This window comes from Mizuhopecten yessoensis, unplaced genomic scaffold (assembly GCF_002113885.1).
Source record: "Mizuhopecten yessoensis strain PY_sf001 unplaced genomic scaffold, ASM211388v2 scaffold3459, whole genome shotgun sequence".
Classification (NCBI taxonomy): Eukaryota; Metazoa; Mollusca; class Bivalvia; order Pectinida; family Pectinidae; genus Mizuhopecten; species Mizuhopecten yessoensis.
Genome location: NW_018405055.1, coordinates 1,142,630 through 1,164,591, shown reverse-complemented (window position 1 = coordinate 1,164,591; position 21,962 = coordinate 1,142,630). Strand labels below are relative to the sequence as shown.

General features: G+C 35.6%; 3 protein-coding genes and 1 long non-coding RNA gene across 12 annotated transcripts in view; 3 read left to right on the top strand and 1 right to left on the bottom strand.

Moving 5' to 3' along the window:
* Positions 1–493: 493 nt before the first annotated feature.
* On the top strand, positions 494–2,436 carry LOC110447534. Its single transcript, XR_002462605.1, has 2 exons — positions 494–747; positions 1,159–2,436. It is a non-coding gene; the product is annotated as an uncharacterized LOC110447534 (long non-coding RNA).
* A 4,692-nt stretch (positions 2,437–7,128) lies between these two features.
* LOC110447545 (FMRFamide receptor-like) lies at positions 7,129–9,180 on the top strand. Its single transcript, XM_021493317.1, has 2 exons — positions 7,129–8,054; positions 8,988–9,180. The coding sequence occupies exons 1-2, from the start codon at positions 7,129–7,131 to the stop codon at positions 9,178–9,180; spliced, it is 1,119 nt and encodes a 372-aa protein (XP_021348992.1).
* Positions 9,181–11,400: 2,220 nt separating this feature from the next.
* On the top strand, positions 11,401–13,227 carry LOC110447533 (P2X purinoceptor 7-like). 2 transcript variants are annotated; one of them, XM_021493304.1, is made up of 3 exons: positions 11,401–11,568; positions 11,959–12,198; positions 12,519–13,227. In XM_021493304.1, exons 1-3 carry the CDS (start codon positions 11,539–11,541, stop codon positions 12,798–12,800), a joined length of 552 nt encoding a protein of 183 aa, XP_021348979.1. In that variant the 5' UTR covers positions 11,401–11,538; the 3' UTR covers positions 12,801–13,227. The 2 variants fall into 2 exon arrangements, with proteins under 2 accessions (XP_021348979.1, XP_021348978.1); XM_021493303.1 differs by having other exon boundaries at positions 12,516–13,227.
* A 1,231-nt stretch (positions 13,228–14,458) lies between these two features.
* Positions 14,459–21,962, bottom strand: part of LOC110447583 — a 36,167-nt gene continuing 28,663 nt past the window's right edge. For 7 of the 8 annotated variants that reach the window (XM_021493368.1, XM_021493367.1, XM_021493371.1 and 4 more), the window contains one exon: positions 14,459–18,912. In XM_021493368.1, coding sequence (XP_021349043.1) covers positions 18,766–18,912 — 147 coding nt within the window. In that variant the 3' untranslated portion in view covers positions 14,459–18,765. The remainder of the gene's footprint in view (positions 18,913–21,962) is intronic. The other variant, XR_002462614.1, reaches the window with a different exon arrangement.

Here is a 21,962-nt window from a genome sequence, read left to right as displayed (position 1 = left end):
ACGTGGAAACAGAGGTGGATATGTACGTAACGCTAATTTCCGTGATTTTTATTTTAAAAAAAGTATTTTTTTCCTGCATCGTTATTTGGTTTTTGCAAACCACATTTTTACAAAAACACATATAGGGATGTATGTAAATCACCAGGTTCTATCTGTTCTCTCTTTTACAAGTAATTTAAAAAATGGAGAAAAAAATCTTATATTTTTTTTCTCAACAACACATGTGTTTATATTATGTTATCCTGTTATTTTTCAATAAAATATAATCGAGGTTGAAAGCAAGCCTAGTAGTACCATCGTGTGGTTAATACCGTAACGTATAGAGTCTGTGCACCTATCTGTCAACAAAAAAGGGATGGTCGTCAGTTAAGACAATTGATAGGTATGGCGCTATTTGGACCATGTCCAACCAATGCCTGCCTTTTCTTTTCGTATCATTAATCAATCTGACGTATTTCATTCCTTGGTGATGACGTGTATGGTCATTTACAAAAGTAAACTATATAAACCCCCGCGATTACGATTACGTAAATTATTAATTTGGCTGTGATAGCAGAGTAAACTCTTATTTGTTTCCCAGGACTGTAAATCTACCGCCTTAATACTGGCACCGTAATTTATTTATTTGTATTACGTAGAGAATCTTAATATACACTAATCGTGATATAACTATCCCTGTTTACCTTATAAGAGTAAACAACACTGGCTATCAAGACATTTACATTGGAATATTCACACACAAAACAGGTAAGCTATTTATGATTCGTAACAGACTATGAGAAACAAAGCTTTTATTTAATGCATACAACCTATATAAGTATATATTAAAACAAAACCTAACTTTATTTCGTTAAGACAGAACATTCTTGTGCACTAAAACTAAACATGTTGATTGTTTTTGTATATGAATATTTTCATGGTCAATGTGAAATCATTAAACTCTTTTTTAAATGTTGTTGATTTAAAACAAATTATGCAGAACACATTTATGGTAATCATATGATATTTCCCAAAAATTGGTCATTTTAAATTAGCATATGTATAATTGATAGTAATTCCGACTGGAAATAATATACTCGTACATTTGAACAGTGATGTTATAAGCACTTATAAAGTTGTTATGTATGATACATTGACCTCCATTCTTCTATCTTTCAGACATGAAGCCGACGTATTTGATGGTCCTTGGGCTGGTGCTGTGTCTTTCTCTTCTGGTAACAGAAAGCGATGCCCGATTGTCAGCCAGACTTATGGCAATGAGACACATCCGCCGACCATGTGAGACAAAGTGTTTGAGGTCCTACTACGTGTGCCGACGGACCTGTCAGAGAAGTCGATGGTGTTTCTTCTCTTGTCTGACCAGATACAGGAGATGTTCATCAGCACGAATCTGTTGAAAATGTGTAATCGCGAACTCTGTAACATGTATATAAACAGTATCAGAACTGTTCTTGATTCCAACACAGCCTGCATACACCTAACGCTAATTAACGAATGTTGAGGAAATGATGAACTGCCGATATAAGTTAAGGCGTGTTCTCTCCTAACATGCCAGAACCCTAAACTTACAACAGTTAAGATCGAGGTGAACAATGCAGACGAAGACTATTTACATCATTGTTGTTTTTCTGATAATGAAGCAGAGATGTTTGGAATGATCGCTTTCATGTCCTGACAACTTCCTTGTGATTTTCCTGAGAAACATTCATGAAAATGCTAATAGGACAAAAGTGCTTGATTCGCTTAATATTTGCCATATCGTTGTAAAATTTGATGGTGATGGACTGTGTTTTGACAACCGTAAATGACATGTGCTCAGCTGTATCATAGCTTAGAAAGCTTGAAGAAATATGTTAAATATTTCGCTTGTAATTGTGATTACAATGAAAATCAATAACGAAAATAAATTATTCCAAAGTTGAGCGATATATTATTTTATTTAAATTTCGTCTTTGATATCAGGAGTGACCCCTGGCTCTATCAGCAGCTGATATTGTAACATCTCGGAAGAGTCAGAGCGCAATGTGTCATCGACATATGGAAATGTACGATACTGCGCGCTGTTGCTTATTAATTGCCTCCCGCAGCATTTTTGCTAATTCAAAGGTTTGGCTTCATTACAATAGGTTGTTTACTCGAAGTTCAGCAATACCAGTATCAGCATGAATAATATTGTCATTTGATTACAATGATGTTTGTACAGTTCATCATTCTAATAGCTATTTATTACACACATGTTAGGGATATACTTGTATTTTGTTTGCTCTACAACTGATCCATAATTTGTTATCCTTTACGTTAAATGTCATCCGCCGTTAATAGAATGTAAATGATTTGGTGTCAACTTTTGTTTCATTATATAACATAAGATCAAATTTATGTGTCATATGTCAAATTTATCTACCTCGAATAAATAAAAATGCAAACCTATGTAAACGATTATCATATTCACTGTTCTTATCTAGCACGTTTGAAAATATTTTCGTCATATGTTTCATGTCATTTTTTGCACTAATGTAAATTTAAAATTTTGATTCTTAAAACCATACTGTATGACGGAGAGTTGGAATAGAGGAACCGGTTTTAATGTTTTAAGTCGAAGTGTATAACTTTCAAAATCCCATTATTTTTTGTTAATATTGAGCATAAATTATATTGAAGTGATAGTATACTTATCATCTTCCGACGACAATACAACATGCATATATTTAAACGGGTTTGTAAGTAATGAGTAGTAATTATTACTATTTTCAAGTGAAGATTGACAGAACTTAAAAGCATTAAGTGGATGAGAAACAAGCGCGTTCATTACATGTCATCTGTACAAATCGTCCTCATGTTGAAGACATTATCGCCTTTTTATTATATATATGTAAAACACTTAAATAAATCACGTAAATGTCAGCAATACTATAAAGCGTGCCTGTTGCATCAGACTCGCTGAAAAGGCGCTGTCGAGTGACCCTATAATTATGTCACACGCGTGTAAAATGGTATTGTAATCTATATATTATGAAGCAATTTTTCGCTGTTCCTAATTTTCGCATTTTTCCGTAATGGTCACTTTCACAGGATTTATTTTTTGTTGACGTCAGGTCTAGTGGCCCCTGGCAAGAAAGGATTAATTTGATATTAATTTTGCGAAATTCTTTCAAAACAGAAAAAAAATGTTACCGCGAAAGTCGTGAAAGTTAAACCCCCGAAAAGGAATGATGAAAGAACGAAATTACAAAAAAATATCAAATTCTTTGTTTCTAGGATTCATGGATGTACAATGTAAATTTCTGTAGATTACCTGATTTTGCTCACTCGTTTAACTGACATTTCATTATTTGTTCGTGATGACCCGATTCCCATTTCATTCAACATGCATTTCTTACGTCATTTGTTCACGAAAATATAGATTTAGCAATAGATTTTACCATTACGTCGAAACACGACGGGATGTTAACACCATACCATAACACCAAAACACGAGGGGTTATTGTAAGAACTCCAAACCGATGCAAATAGACAACAAAGAGATATGTGAAGTTTCGAAAACATAAGGGAAGACGACATGAATCCTAAAACATGATCGGAGGTGAAACAATGTGTTTCGGAACGGTAAGTGTTTCATTCGACACCCTCCACGAGGTCCTTTGCTGGGGGATGTGTAGGACATCAGTGATGCAAGACATAGAAAGCATGTGTACAATATTGGTATTTACGCAACCGCTTATTTAGAGGCATTTATTAAAAAAAACGCCTACGTTATGTATAGGTCAACATAAGGCAGCCTTTCAGGAAAGCCTGATATTTTGAAAAGACGAATTTACTTTTAAAACATAAGCAGAGGAGGCTGGTATTTTACTTCTTGGGAAGGAAAACAACAACGTAAAAGGCTGTTACATATACTAGTTAACTAGTCATGAACACACTAAGAATCCCTTACCTGCTATAGATATAATCAGTCCTTGCTCATGTGTTATTTTAACTTCACATGAATTGGTGTTACATTTGCATTATTATATCATGTCTCTCATCCAACGTTTTCCCGATCGGAGAAGCTAAATATTGTGTCTGGTACATCCTTCTGTATAAACGTATATAGATCATTCAAAACACTTCCTTATAATAGATATAATCACTTCGTGTATAATACAATGCATATATTACATTAGTTTTATCACTTAGCATATGGATAAGAGAGAGCATTACATTCGATAGAGCCATTATATATTTGATAACAGTGACCATGGCCGGGAAATGGAATGTTAACTAACTGATATAAATATTCAGCAAAAATATTGAATAATGACGTCATAAATAAAGGTTACACAACGGGTGCCGGTTTGATATCGTATTTATCTCACTCGAGTTAGATAATTTTCGAAAGTCACAAAAGACACGAGCTTTAGCGAATGTCTTTTGTGACTTTCGAAAATTATCTAACGAGAATGAGATAAATACGATATCAAACCGGCACGAATTGTGTGACCTATTTATCCCATACCCTTTCGTGAAGTGTTTCTGTCCATTAAGCCATGCAGACTCCTGGTTTTTTTTCCCCGGCGTGTCAAACGTCGCGCACGCGTATTAATATTTAACACTATTTGTATTCGTGTCTGAAGAAATAAATAACAAAATGAAACACTATATCTCAAAATTTATTTAACTTCGGCTATAAACACAAAAGGAACTCCCTTTATTCATCAGTGTTTTATAAAAGTACTTTTAACTTTATTGCAAGAACTATTTTTTATCGCGCAGTTTTACTTTTATGCAGGATAACCAGCTGATTGCTGTCTATTGTGAATCGGAGTACGAATAAATCACTCACGGATGACCAATGTGTATGTTGACATGTAATGTCTCTCCGTAAATCGGACCACCAAACAAAGGCGCGCTGCTTGTGAATGAGACAGATGTTAACCTTACCGCTTGGCGAGCACATGGCAAAAAGTAGTTTGGTCAAAGTTCAAATTAACGACCAATCACATCACTCCTAGGTCATATATAACGTGCTGTATATCGCAAAAAAAAATACGGTTTGACCGTTTGTACAAATACCCAATGACCTTAGCGTGTGCTAACATATGTTGGGTATGGGATAAAACATGCTGGGTATGGGATAACAGAAATTATATTACACCACATCCTGTTATTCCATAAGCAAAAGGTTCTATGACTGAGAGCAATTTACAATATTGTGACAATGCATTTAAAATAAATAATTAAGCGTTATCACCACACAAAATAACCTGACGTTATTTGACATACAGGATGTTTCATTTGTTCCCATTCATTATTTAAAAATCGTTTATAGCATTGTTTCATGTACACAAAACGACACTCGCTATAGTTTGACCGAATGGGTCTGTAATCTTTAGCTAACAGTTCCGTTCGATAATGCCAACCAAAGCTCATTTTCATATAGAAAGGTTTTCTATTATTATGTATTGTGCAATGCGGCTTCCTGTGTCAGTACGAGCTATAAGTAAACACACAAAGGTCAAACGTTTCCTCATTGGGGTTATCTTTATAAACAATACAACGTAATATATAAGGTAATGGAAAATATTCCAATGATTTTCAACTGGAAAATGGCCAATACATACTAACACTGATAAATACTTTAAACAGACAAACATCTAGCTATCAGCATGATCCGTGACGTCACGCCTTCTTCAGGACACTGAATCAGTATGTTGGTTAGCTATATAATGTGTGAACCGCTTTGAGACGACCTACGAACTAGGTTGTGATAAAGCGGTATATAAGAACCTCTAATTATTATTAGTATTATTATAGCTTTGCTAAGCACCTTTATGTTTGGAGGCACAACAAGGAATGGATGTCTGTTAATTAAAATGTACACTTACTTAGACGAGCGCATCATGATGTTCTGATATGAGTAAAAGTTCGATACGTGTCTCGCCTATGTAGCACTAGTACATTGCTTTGTAAGATTTGTTAAGATTTCAATCACAATTGATACTGTGGATCATATAATATTGTGTGTGTAGCTTAACTGTTATAGCCTTCCTAATGACGGTAGAGCGGATTTTGGTTGCTAGTAAGATCAAGCTTTCGGGAATGCCATTGCTCATCTTTCATCTATTTGGAAGGAGATCTGGAAAGTCAAGCATCTATAATGATCAGAGACACCAAAGACCGTAGGTATGTACGTGGATTTATCCGGTTATAAAGCGATGTTTAAAATGCTCTTCAGATGATCCTTGTAATGTGCCATTGGCACTGTTGCAAAATTTGACCCTTCATGGGAAGTTTTATACCTTTTCTGGTGTCTGATGGGTGTCTGCTAAGTCATTTTTTGTCTCATTAATTCAACAGTTACTCATCCTGTTTAGTTGTTTTCGTGTTCGTACGTCTCTCTTATATGGCATTGTTTGAGCCGCTGTATGACATGGACGTTAAAATCACAAATAAGATAACACTGTGTAGCACGGAAGTAGTGTTAAAATTGTGGACATACATGCACTTTTACTATAACTGTATTTTCGTTTCATAAGCAGCAGTGACGCTGAAAATTTTAGTGATTGTCTCTAAAATAAGTCAACCAACATCTTGTTTAAAGTTAGATTCCCACTAATTAAAATATAAATATTTCACTTAAAATTTATGTTAATATAATTATAGTAATATTAGTTTCCTTTTAAATTCATAACATGATTATAATGCTTTAAACTACCACAAATAAGCATGAAGTCATTATTTAAAACACTGTTTATTTTATTTTGATCTCTTCGTCAAACTTAATAAACTACAATGCATAATCTTTTTTTTCTAAAGTAAAATCGTGATCAAATTTTAGTGATTATTTTGCATTATACTAACAGCATAAACAATATATAATTCATGGTGGTTAAATATTTATATACAATATCAATATTGCCTGTCAGCATCTAAAGTCATTCGAACACATTCCGATCGACTTATGCCTTGGAGTAAATTCAATCAGTAATATTGAATTATCTATGTTTATTAGAAACAGCGCCCATGCTGTCCGGTACATGTAAGTCATCGAGCAACAGCAAACCTGACCTAAACAGCTTCGGAACTCGACATAGTGGTGCTGAACATTGTATCTTCAGTCTTATCATAACTTCATGTTCACACGTTACCATGAACCACCGTGTTAACATCAGCGAATATCTTCTCGTCAACAACAGTGACATAGATGGGTCACTGGGACGTCCATCTTCAGACGACGGCATAATTTTCATACTGTACGGAGTCATTGTGCCGTTTGTGGTAGCCTTTGGATACGTAGGTAACGTTATGACGGCAGTGGTTCTGTGGAAGAAGTCGATGGCGCCAATAACCAACCTGTATCTACAGGCACTTGTTCTGTCCGACATAGCCTTCATAACCTGCGCCTTCATGGCGCTGTCTGTGCCCATATTAATAGCCGAATTCGTGGACCCCGATATAGGTCTGAATGTGTTTAACACCCTTGGATATATAACAATTAATTACCTGCTGATGATGACGCAATTGTGTAACGAGTACATCCTAGTCCTTGTGTCAATTGACCGGTATCTATCTGTATGTCACCCACAAACACACAGCCAGGTCTACTCAAGGGTCAGAGTGCTTGCCTCCATTGTAGCAGTGCTGTCTTTCTCAGCGATTTACAACATCCCCCGAATAGTGGCGATGAAGATAGAAGAGTCGATGTGCTTCAACGCCAGTAGTACTGTAACCTGCTACTCTGTTTATCTGACAGAAATTGGAGAAAGTTTCCTGTATCAGAAAGTGTATGTTATATGGATATACGCAGTGATAAATTTTGTGGTGCCTCTTTTAGCCCTGATAATCCTTAACGTCCTCATCGCCAGAGAGTTGGTGAGAAAACGTCTGAAGCGCAGACGGCTCGGACTGAGGGTCAGTAGTGCCAAGGATAATGTCACGATTGTACTTATACTTATCATGGCAATATTTACACTGATACAGACTCTAGGGCTCGTCAATCAGGTCAACCATCTGTACATGTTTGAGGAGGATTATGAGTACAAGAGAACATACTTGGTTGACACTGTGAACGTTTTGTACGTTTTAAATTCAAGCATCAATTTTATTATTTATATAGTCGTCGGAAAAACGTTTCGAGCAAATTTCTCAAAACTCATTTGTCATTGCTTTGGTGTTTGTTGCCTAAACAAAGCAAAAGAAAATACATAAGCATACTCAGTTGCTTAGAGTGAACTTGCAATGTCAAAAAACAGGTTTATCATTTATTTTCCAACTTAATATTTGGTTACGATTAATTGATAACCGGGCCCACTTATGCGAAAGGAAAAACAAATTAGGCATTTCAGAAAATTTCAAAGTTTAGGAACACTCAGGAGTTGATATGTTTGATACAAGTAGGACCAGCTCACGATTATCATAATTAAAAGAATAGCTGAGTTTTTGCAATGTCTAACTTGTTTTATAAAGGAGGATACTATTTGGTGGGTGGGTGTGTCCGTCCGTCCGTTTGTCTTTTACGCTTTAGTTTCAGGCCAATAACTTCCCTAAGATTATCGAGTTTCAGCCCATTTTGTTATGCAAATACACAATGGCAAAGGAGGGTGGCAGTTTGGGCCTTCTAGTGGCTATCATCGATAAGTTTGATTTTTTGTATATACATACCTTGTGGTTATGCCATCAAGATATGCCATGAAATTAAGATCAGCTTGGAGATCATCCCGAGATATGAGGGGGTAAGGTGGGGGATCAAAATTACAAATGGTCTCTTTTTTTTACAAAACTACATGTTATTTTTAGAAAGTTTCTTCATCATTTTGGTGTATTGCGTAACACTTAAGCTGCAAATATTGAAAATGGCCAAAAAGAGCAGCACATGGTTGATAAGTAGGTCACTGTGAACTTGTATATATTGGCTTAATTATGTCAACAATTCTTCCTTTTTATTCCTAAATACATATTAGAACCACACAATAATCTTACCAAATTGTATTGTATTATTTCCACTCTAGAATTCGATTGGACAAACCTACAATAGAGGATTTTGAGACAGCTGTGGACAGATTTATGGTCGCCAACATGGTCTTATTGGGAAACATTATGTTGTTTGTGCCAGATGATTATCACTTTCTTATAATACTCAAGCGACACATTCACTTTTTGAAATTTTCATTTACAGAGGATTCTTCATTCGAAACATTTTGATTGTTTTTCGTGTTTGCTAATGTGACTGATAGCATGTTTTATTTTCAACAGAAAACATTAAGAAGATTATTTGAAAATACTGTGGGCTGCATATGTTTTGCAATTAAAATTTGTAGTGAAATATTTGAAGCCCAATTTATGATTTTTTTTCGCCAAGAGGTGGTACCACTAAGTTTTATAAGATGGATATCGCAGCATGCGTGAAAACTAAAAAAAAACACTTTAGTATTTGATTTTTATCATCCCCTCAATATTTGGAAATTTGTGTTTATTAATTAAATAACGGAAGGAGTTCCATGTGAATGGGTTTACAGGGGTGTCCTTCAAAACTTCAACAACATGAACAAATCTTCACCATAAATATTTTTCAAAATATCATGGATTATGAAAATAAATTATTTTCATGTTGAAAATACACAATGAATTGTTATTTGTTTAAATTAATCTGTTACATGGCTTTGTTAACAAAGTCATGTGAAAGATGACTTTAATTAGAATGAATGAATCGTACTTAGAAAGTATATCATTCCTTGGCGTTTGTTTAATTATTTTATACATTTTTAAATAAATACATGTCTATGTTACAGTAAGTGTTTAGTGTTCAACTTCCATATCTATGACGAACACGGACGCGGTTGTCTTATCTATTTAGTTCATAATTAATTTGGATTTAGGGATGGTATTATCATGATTATAAATCATATAACTGACTGAGTTGCTAATCATGTAACATCCAGTTCCTGTATACGCTAATTGCCCGAGGCAAATTCTTGAATAATTCATAATGCTGCCCACGATCTAATCTGAGTTTGAAGTATTGATCAAAACGTGCAATGTCATTTCATTCCTCACCACAAAGAGACAGAACATTTAATTTCAGAAACAAGTATTAAATCCAAAACCTTACCCATCCTGAGCCCACTATCGGTTCCTCCAAGATAGTAAACATTATAGATTTGTATCGCCTTTTTACTTTCTTTGAAATAAAGCTCTCATGATAAGAGAAAAGGAGTGTTCCGAAAAATTGGTATAAGGTAGGTAGTGAGAGGGGTATAAACATGTTTGAGGAAAGGGTGTTCAAGTTTAAACGAGAGATATTGTGAATTCTTCAAAAATTATACACCATTAATTCCGCATCTGGACCAACATTACTAAGAATGGAAGTAAGAAGTGGGGATGGTGGCTTTGTGGGGCAATTAGCTGAGCAAGCAATACAATTGCTCACCATGATTCTTGTGGTTTCATTATCCAGTACAAACGAGGCAGCTAGATATAGGTCCGTATCTTTATCATTGACCGGTACTCGGAACAGAAGCATGACAATTGCTAGTAGTTCGTCTTTCGAAAATTTAGTTATCAAGCAAGCTTGGTTCTTTTTGAAAGCAGGAAATGTAACAAGCGTTTGCCGATAAGGATCAAGTCGATAATTTTGCAGCGAATCGTGTTTAATGATCGGGTGCGACATCGACTTGACGTAACCCGAAACGAGTTATATTGCTGAGGTGGCCATATACGTTATTGGTAAATCACAGTTTAATATTGCGAAATGAGTGCATCGTGCATCTCTGATTGCCTCGTGGGAAGGGGGAGGGGGGGGGGGGGGGCAATTTGTAAAATAATGAGTGAACTACCCTACGAAGTCCATTCTGAAGTTTTTATGTTATGAACACTAGCGTACAAGCAAACACATATCACTCTAGCATTAGGTGGTAGTTGACTCTCATGTAGATGTAAATATTGATACTGTTCATGATCGAGTAGACAATCATTGTTAAAATCGACGTGGGGATGGCTCTTGGCCCGTGTTCAACGTGATCCGGTTGAAGTCGGTTTCGGTATTTTTAAACGTGATGCAATCGGTAAAGTCCTGCGAAGGGGGGCGCCACTAGCTTATAGGGAGTCAGGGGATACTGCGGGTTAAAAAGGAAACTGTAATTAATGACCCAGTGGCAATAGGCGCACTTTTACTAACCATTAAATGATTGTCTGAAATGCTTTATATTCCTCGCCAGGGTGTTGTGGTGTTTTTCTCCCATCCACACTTTTATTTTGCCATCTGAATTTTGAAATTTTCCGTAATTTGTTTTTCCCCTGTTGGGCCCTTGATAAGATAAACAAATATCAATACATATATAATACCTGTATACCTGTTACGTAACTGTTAAACCTCAAGATAAGATATGTCTAACTCTACTTGGTATATACTTTGACCGACTTTTTTAGATTAATGTAAATAAACACACAGATCTATCAGTAAATGAACAGCCGTATTCATAACTGCATCGAGTTCAGGTTTGCGAAAGAGGAAGCAAGGGAAGAGGTCCAGACCATCAGGTCTTAGACAGAGGTGACGAGGACATGGAAAAGACCGAGTTGTGGACACAACAGGTTATTATGATTAAACATACTTCCATAATCACAAGATTCACAATTTCAAAAAGTACAAATCATCCTATTACTAAGCATTGTAAGTATACTATGTCGGCATAATGCGAATGTTAAACGTGACATATATATCATATTTAAAACAAAACATGAAGACTTAATTTCGTTAGCACTTTTGCCCAGCTTGGAGCTCAATCCAAATCGCATGAAGAGACCGAAGATGGGCGAAAGTGCTAGCGAAATTAAGTCTTCGTGTTTTGTTTTATATATATATATGTACCGTCACATGGACGTTTAAAACTGTTTACCGCTATATATTTGTGGGAATTGATTAACCGAACTACTCGGTAGTGAAGCGGACGTAAAACCAATCAATCAATCAATGTTTTGTAGAAGCATCGCCATAAAATGTCACTAGAAGCCTTTAGACATTTGGTTGACAATCTTGTGGAGATGGACCTTAGCCCGTTTTCTTACCTCTGTTTACAAAGTGGTAAACGTGACGATCGGGAAAGCAGTCCTCCCCGTAACACGCCAACATGGTGCATATGTCACCACTGTGATGAGATGCCCAAAGTTGTGGAGAGGAAATGTTGCGGCAAAACCCCGGAGCTTTGTGTTTCGAAACGATCGGTACCTAGTTTATTATGAATGGTCAAATGGCAAAATGGTGTTTGAAATAGTGGAGAGAGCATGATTGCGAAATCTTAATTCGGGTGTCAATCTACAAAGGTGGGAATTAAAAGTATTTAACGGAGGTACATTTGTGGTGCATTTATTCTGCGCCATCTTAAGACATAAGGAAGTTATTTTCTGAGAAATTAAAGGATGAACAGATATGAGGTCATTGACAATGAGTATATGCAGTACATTTTTGCATTACATTTAAAGTGAGATCTAGGATATTTCTGTCCCGTGTAAATTGTTGGGCTACAATATATCTTTTACAGCAGATGGATAAATTGGTGTTGGACCCAGAAGTGCTTTATATTGGAGATGTATGTCAGGCCAACCTACTGGAAATGATTTCAGATAAAGCAGACGTCAGGCACCGATATATGAGGCAAGCTGCCTACAGGAACTTTACCTTGTGGCAAGAAGGACGTTTGGGAAAATCGAATAGGAAGCCGGTGCCGAGTTGTTGTGTTTGGAGAATAAGGGACAAATTTCCGGACAGCAACAAAAGATACACTGGGTTTTTCCGCAAACGATTTGCTTCAAATACACTAAGTTAGAGACTCAAATACTCTTAGAACTCTTAGTTAGAGACTAAGTGAGTGTGTGCAGACATTGGCGTTCATCCAATCTTGAAGGTGTGATCAAGATGGACGCAACACACACACACACACACACATGAGGCGCCTAAAAATTCTGTTAATTGATACAAATGCCAAAAATGAATTACACTGTAACATACCACAGGAACTTAGTTTGTTAGAGTTATATTTGGACCCAAACTAAGGTGATAAGAGTAATTTCATAGGTTTTAGGAGTTCAGATCGACTATATATATTATCATCATTTGGAGTGGCTTTTTTTTTTTTTTACCGAAAATTGATTTAAACCTCAAATATGTAAAAATTACCCTGTTCACCATAGTTTGGATTCAAATACACCTGTAACAAATATTATCAGGTCCCTGTGAATCGGTCTACAGTTGAAATAGAAATAAAATATAGTTAAATTTTAAATTAATAATGAGTCATGTGTGTATGTTACGAACCGTGTCACTTCTCAATAGAGATGACTGTGGCCATCAAGGTCACGGCACACCAAGGGGACTAAAAAGTCCACCAGTATATAGTCTACGTACCACTACTCAGAGAGATGACTGTGGCCATCAAGGTCACGGCACACCAAGGGGACCGAGAAATCCATCAGTATATAGTCTACGTACCACTTCTCGGAGAGATGACTGTGGCCATCAAGGTCACGGCACACCAAGGGGACCGAGAAATCCACCAGTATATAGTCTACGTACCACTACTCAGAGATATGACTGTGGCCATCAAGGTCACAGTACACCAAGGGAACTGAGAAATCCACCAGTATATAGTCTACGTATACCACTTCTCAGAGAGATGACTGTGGCCATCAAGGTCACGGCACACCAAGGGGACCGAGCAATCCATCAGTATATAGTCTACGTACCACTTATCGGAGAGATGACTGTGGCCATCAAGGTCACGGCACACCAAGGGGACCGAGAAATACATCAGTATATAGTCTACGTACCACTTCTCGGAGAGATGACTGTGGCCATCAAGGTCACGGCACACCAACGGGACTAAAAAGTCCACCAGTATATAATCGACGTACCACTACTCAGAGAGGACTGGCCATCAAGGTCACGGCACACCAAGGGGACTAAAAAGTCCACCAGTATATAGTCGACGTACCACTACTCAGAGATGACTGGCCATCAAGGTCACGGCACACCAAGGGGACCGAGCAATCCATCAGTATATAGTCTACGTACCACTACTCAGAGAGATTACTGTGGCCATCAAGGTCACGGTACACCAATGGGACTGAGAAATCCACCAGTATATAGTCAACGTACCACTACTCAGAGAGATGACTGTGGCCATCAAGGTCACGGCACACCAAGGGGACTAAAAAGTCCACCAGTATATAATCGACGTACCACTACTCAGAGATGACTGGCCATCAAGGTCACGGCACACCAAGGGGACCGAGAAATCCACCAGTATATAATCTATCGGCTTGTATCTAAAGATTAACATGATTGCACTTAAAAAAGAAACCACGACACAAGGAGTAAAATCTTCTGTTTAAACCAATATTCACAAGTTAATTTACAATAAGTCAACATATTATATTGAACATTAATAGAATGATGTCTGATAGAATAAAACAAAACCTAGTCAAATAGATTTCAAATATATTTTATTTTCAATAATTCGGTTGACACTCGCGTAATTCAATTTCGTGTTGTAATGACATTCCCCTCTGATCAATTGGCAAATAATTAAAACAACAGAATTCACAAGAGATACTGCATTATGCAAGGATTTTATGGGATTACCGTAGGTTCATGCTGATATGATGAATGAAGTTTGAACAGAAAATATATTGTAACCTTCACCAGCCGACTAAAACCTTATTCAGAATAGAGCTGACTAGTAGCCAATTATCTCACCTTATTCAGAATAGAGCCGACTAGTAGCTAATTATCTCACCTTATTCAGAATAGAGCTGACTAGTAGCCAATTATCTCACCTTATTCAGAATAGAACAGACTATATACATGTGGTTTGACACACAAGCAAATCTCTGGGGAACAGATGAACACAAGAAGTGGTCAATCATGTTAAGTTAGAATTAAAATGGTTTCACCATAACAGACAAGGTCTATCAACCATAAAAAGGATATTTATGACATATTTACACAAATGTACTTGAGTTTTGATGAAATCAGTGAAATACTCCATTCCTAATAAGGTGTGGGTGTGAACATTACATACGTAATAGAATCAAGTGGCAGTGAAATTTATTTGAGATCAAGTAATCATTATAAGGTTTGTTGAAATATACTTTTAAATGATTTTCTTCTAATAACAGAGGTATTCCCTACCTACTGGTATCCCCTTGGCATGATACTGTATGGCAGCAGAGGTTAAGAACTTTAAAGTCAGAAAGGAGATATATGTGTCTGATATAGCTAAAAGCTGATATTCCAAATGAAAATGTACAAAAGTGGTAAAATAGCATTGCACTTAACTTGAGAAAAACACAATGTATAGGCCATGTTTATCACTGAATAGTTGATTTTAAAGATTTTTTTGACAAACTTATTTGTTTAAATCGCAAAATTATAACCTTGACACATATACATAAATCTTTATCCATTATGCATATTGTTATAACTTATTTATTAAAACGCATCAACAATTCAAGCATGTCTTCTGATAAGGATCACTTAAGAAAGCATATGGCAGATAGAAATTTTGTAAACAAAGCTAATATCAGTCCTATATCATGCACTGTGGCGGGATGTCTGTGCTGACCATATTATTACTGTCTACGTGTACAAAGTATATACCCTGCAAAACTAGAATGGTCAAATTAAACAGAAAAGTCTGCTGAAAGAGATATTTATTTTTCCTTCCCAAAAATACAATTAACAACTTCATTTCAAATAAAAAGTCGAAGGGTACTGCACAATAATTTAAACCATCAATTAAACAGCATTCCTCAGTCAACTGTATGGCCACACTCAAGTCAATGATGGGAAATAACACCATGATAAGGACGATATCCCAGCATTTCTGGTTGACCATTTCCCTTCTATTACTTACAATTCATAATTCTATCGTACAACATAATTTGCACTCGAGAATAATTTTTAAACATCCGTCTATTATTTCGTCAGAATAAAATATATGTACATGCAATCTTTTCTCTCACATCCTTTATACAGCATAAAAACAAATCAATAAATAAGGTTTGAATATCTCATTTACTCTCTGAATACACATACAATCTATATTAATTTTACTTTCAATATCAATCAATGATAAAGTCTCTTGATATTTTATATGGTTACCATTTTCTTCTATTGATGTTCTAAATAAATAATATAAATGTCAACGAGTCTTTATCATCAAAATAAATGGAGAAATACTGTATACTGTTAAATATGTGACAATTATCTTGTAACTATTTGATAACAAACTAAATTCAACATGTGTATTGCAACCCCACACAAAACATCTTTGAAAATTAAAAAAAAAAAATAATTGTCAATTAAAAAGTAAAATATTTTGACATGTTAAACTGTAGACAATAATTCTATATATATATTGCAATATTTTAAGATGCTTTTCTGCACATTTTCCAGATGTGGGTAACAAGACATGTGTACCACCTCCTTTCAGGTTTATCCATTGCCTCCATAGTGGGGAAGCATATTGTGGCTATTGGAGAAATTTGATTAATAGTACCCTAACTAAAATTCAACAAATCAAACAATCATCTTTAATGTCTCATAAGTACAGTCAATATTGGGGGTTCTGTAAAGTTTTAACATTAATATGTTTACTGTAGCATATTCAAAATCAACTATGACAATCATTTATCCTCATCAAGTTTGTATTTGAACAGTATATAACGGTACTTAGTTTTTTCTGTAGTAGCACTTTCTCAAACGCACTTTTTTACACAACACTGCCATGCACTCATCTACCATTCACAGTCATGTAGACGTTTTCATGGCACACAAAGAAACACCAGATACCGGAAAACTATGGGTACTGTATCAATGACATGTTGTCATTATAGTGGAATTGAAGTATATCACATAAAATAGATTTATAGAAATTAAAGTTTGTACATTTATATCAGTAAACAAGTAATAATAATAATAATTAGCCGCTCTAAAGCGCTTTGTATATTTAAAGTATTGGTATATTTAGAAATAACTTTTTATCACAGATGTTACAAATATTAATTGTAAACTTTAATGTCCTAATATCATATCACTGTTTTGATGTCGTCACTCAATATTTCTCTATCCTAGAACATCTAAAGAAATCTCTCTCTGAAAGACAGTCCATTATCCACTGTCCTGTAAACATCGTAACAAATAATATTTTCATTTGGAAATATTTTTGCTACACAACAACAGATAACAAATTTGTATTCTAAATGTTTCGTTTTCAATATTTTCACAAATTTGTTATTGTAAAGATTTCCTGTTCTGTATATTCAGTCCTCTGACCTCGAGTTAACCTCTGATTCTCAGGATTGACTTCACTCAGCCTGTACTGTTTTATTAGGGAGGAGAGAATGCTACACGTTGTCAGCAAAAGCTACCCATAAGTATGTAGCATAGTACCAGGTAATAGATTGAAATTATTAAAACTCCACCTTAAAATGAACTCGCTTATTTTTAACTCATTAACCCCTGAAGAAACATGGTTGATCATGAAATTAATTTCAGGGGTGAATGAGCTAATTCATTCAAACCTTACCAATACTAAGCATCGTTAAAATCATTTCAGAGGGTGGAGTAATCAATTAGAAAAGGGAGAGAATATAAAATGAAGGTGATGGAATCTAGTTGATGGCCCAATGCCTTGGATAGGTTAATGATTGCCAGCTCCCCACTCATCCTACTTCACAGTGTTATACAGTCTCATTTACTCAAATAGCTAGCACCTTAGATCATGAAACCAATCACTTAATCACATTAAGTAATTAGTCAATGAGTAGAATCAATGATTAGATGGTGTATATCAATCTTAGCATGAAACAAATTCTAACTCAAGACAATAAATATGTTTTGACTTCAAAGCATGGTCCAGATCTAAAAAAGCTTTAAATCTTAACAACGTATTCAAATAAAATTTCTATCCACTATGTTATCTGAAACAACCAAACACATCGTAAGCTGGGTAAAAGAAGTCAATCAAACAGAAAACTTCTAACTATTCAGAAAAATCTGGGAAGAGAACTTTACATCAATATGTTTTTAAGTTTAAGAAGGTCTTAATACCTGAACCAAGACCAGAAAAGCTGCAAAGTTTGTAAATGCAAGTGAAAGAATATGAAAGTAAATATACATAATTTTTAATTAAGTTATGGTACAAATCACAGGGTTACATCTCCCAGAACACAGATGAACAAACTAGACAATATAAGATAAATATCATGAAGTCTGATGGAGACATGGTCATCAAAAAAATCAAACCCACATCATACGACAGTAAACCAGATGTGAAACACACCTGTTTTTATACTTTCCCTGTTAGACAGGAAGGCCTACTCTCCTAATTCTAAAAACAATAAATAAACACCAAAACCACATCAACAAGACTATTGGTTTGCCGGGGGGGGGCTCTCTGTCTTACCTCATTTGAGGCAGGTATTAGTCCATCACTTGAAGATTTCTCAAACAGAACCATTATTCTCGAAGCACACTTGTGAAAGACATGAGTTATTATTGCCACTACCATAATCAGTTCAAGATCTGGTCACAAGATTCCATTAAAATCAAATTAACCTTCTTTTATTAGAATAAAATTATTTGGACTTGTATGAGCATGAGATTAAGAATCTACAATAAAACTGTCCAGTGTGTACTTTGGATATTAATATTTAAACATCCAGCTACATCCATTCTCCTGGTTTAGTGTTGGGCTGTACCATCATTTAGGTTAGTGTTGGGCTGTATCATCATTTAGGATAAACCCTTCGTTGGTTGTAGAGCTTTGGACCACCGGCAGGTGCTGCATTCTGCTGACCAGTTTTAAATTGAGAAGGATTAAACAACATGGGGGGTCCCCCTGGGGTCAAATTAGGTGCTTGGGTCTGTTTCCCATCCTGTAAGAAAAAAACACCATAATCAATGTTATATCACCACCAGGAAATGAACCAGTAAAACCTGTTCATTAAAACCCAGAAGTTTCATTTGTTCATTAAAACCCAGAAGTTTCATAACTTTCGATTTTCAAATCACAGCAAACCTAAGAATTAGTTTAGATGTTTAACTGAAACTTATTTAGCTTTCATTTAACTTTTTTTACCTGATCATGAAGACCAATAAAATGTATCCCTCCCGTGTGTATAGAAAAGAAAATCTCTACCCACCGATAAGATTTTGAGATTCAACACAATGCTTTTCTGAGTGCTAAACCTCAATAGATGGTTGAGATTTGTCTATCTGCATACCTGGAGTAATAGATTATATTTTTACAGTCAAGAGTAGGAGATATATTAAAGAAGAATTAAATCAAGCATGTGCTTAGCAATGAAGTTTTACTGTACCAGTATTTTCATTTAAAGTAGTTCAATATGTGTATTTAATGTAATTAATTGTAATTAATTTCAGCTTTCAAATTGAAAATGCCCAACTTTTTTACCTTGACCTCAATGCTATTGTTGACTGAATATTTACCATCGTATGGCATTGCCACTATATAAGCCTATCAAATTCAGTTGGCATTCAGTAAGGCTATGAATGCCATGGACCGATTGTTGACGTCATCATTATTATGATGTCATAATTGTTACTTTGGATACCACTGACTCTCCCCAGGTGATGGCTGTTCTATTCATTGACCAAGCATGCACAATACATACATTATTTGAACTAAATGCTGAATAATAATAAGTGTAATTGAATTTTCTATGAGATGAACAGATTCCAAAAATATTGAATATAAGTAAGTACTGATCTGCTTTCAGTTGGTACTCATAGGCAGTATGAATTCCAACTGGACAAAGGCAAATCCAACATGAAATGAAAGTGCGCTTCATTGAATTTGCCTTTGTCCAACTGGCATTTATACTGTCTATGAATGCCAACTGAAAGCAGTTCAATGCTTAAATTACAGAATGTGGAATTTATGTAATCCCATATGATATCAACAATCATTTTTTTCACTTCTTATGATGAATTGATGTTATTTCTAAATATGTACAGTGTAAGAAGAGCTGGTGCAGTGCACTAACAATACAAGAGTTATCCAGTTACATTCCCTTGTGTAACTGTCCCCAAGTGGGTGAAGCAGTTAAGAAATGTCAGTCTAATAAATACATATCATAACAGTGTAGAAAACAATAATATTTGCTTTTTTTAAGATGGCAATTAAAAACAAGAGGCCCAAGGGCCTTAGCGGTCACCTGAGTTATATCATAGGTACTGATAGCTTTATTTTATTGTTTAGATGTGATGTGGAAATCAGCATGTAAACTAAGTGAAATACAATACTTGTCATGTCATCAAAGGATAAGAATTTGAAAATATTGGTAAATGTTCCCTTTGGGGCCCTGCCCTAGCCCCTGGGGATGGGGTAGGAATTCCAATTTTACAATGTAACACCCTCATCCAACAAAGATGATTCTGAACATGTTTGAATAATTTTTCTGCTGAAAATGGATAAAATATACCCAAAAGTGTTATTTCCCTATATAAACTATAGTAAACTTTACCCCCTCTCCAAGGGGGAACGGATGGCTCAGGGGTCCTGAAATTGACAATTTTAATAAAAAAATCCTGATGATCTGCACTGAAATTGACTGTAGTACCTCAGAGTCTGGAAGAGAAGATTTTTGAAATATTGGTAAATTTTCCCTTTGGGGCCCGCCCTGGCCCCTAGGGTTGGGGAATCCCAATTTTACATTTTAGAACCATCTTCCTCCAAGGATAATTTTCACCAAGTAAGAATAAATTCCTACAGAAAATTGTAAAAATATACACAAAAGTGTTATTTCCCTATCTAAACTAGTAAACTTTACCCCCTCCCACAGGGAGAAGGGATGACCCGGGGATCCTGAAATTTACCATTTAAATAAAGACCCTGATGATCTTTTCATCCATGCAGAGAAAATGACTAGTACCTCTGAGTCTGCAGAAGAAGATTTTTGAAATATTGGTTAATTTTCCCTTTGGGGCCCCACCTTGGCCCCAGCGGTTGGGGTAGGAATCCCAAGTTTAAAATTGTGTAGCCTCATCTACCAAGGATGATTCTGACGACTGACGATGACGGACGGAAAGTGATCGAAATAGGTCACTTGAGCAAAGCTCAGGTGACCTAAAAATGGAAATGAGAAGTTAATAAATTATTCAGTAATTTAGTTAAGCAGCTAGAAATTTTAATACAACAAGAGGTCCATAGGCTCTGTACCATTAATGTGTTTCTAACAATCTTAAAGAGAAAAATTTGTACCAATTTTGGTGAACATTTATCTGGTCAAACTTAGGAACTAATGGGAAATGTTTCAGCCAACCAAACATGCTCAGTGGACAGTGTGCATGTGGCACATCCTTCATTTACACAAAATTGAATACCTTTGGCTCAGGGATGTTCTATGCCAAATAAGATTAAAGTTCCTTCCCCTTGCTTGTTTTGGGCCACACCCCTCCATCCTGGTGGTTGGTGGGCACCCTTCATTTATTCACCAATGAATTTCCTTGGTGATAACCCATACTAAATTTATCAAATGGACTGTGCCAGTACTTGCATAAAAGTCATAACAGAGTAAAGATAATATTTTCATCAAGATCTTTTTATTTACTCCTTTGTGTAAAGAAGATAAATCAACCAAGAGGTGATTTTCTGGCTTCGAGTTACTTCTCTTGGCAAGATATTCTTACTTTTCCTTTTGATACTTTGCATTTGTAATTCCACTTAGATACACTGGTATTGACTGACAGTGATGGACTCTGTAATTTCTGGGGGTTTTTGTTCTTGATTTGATTCCAAACACAAAATGTATTCAAATTACAAACAAATGTAACTTTGTAAAATTCATCACAAGATATATTCTATGTAGAATATGCTTGTAGGGAATGGACAAATATTTCATGATAGTCCCAATATTTTAAGCTTGATGGTATTATTAAACTTAAGTTCAAATTTAAAATTTAA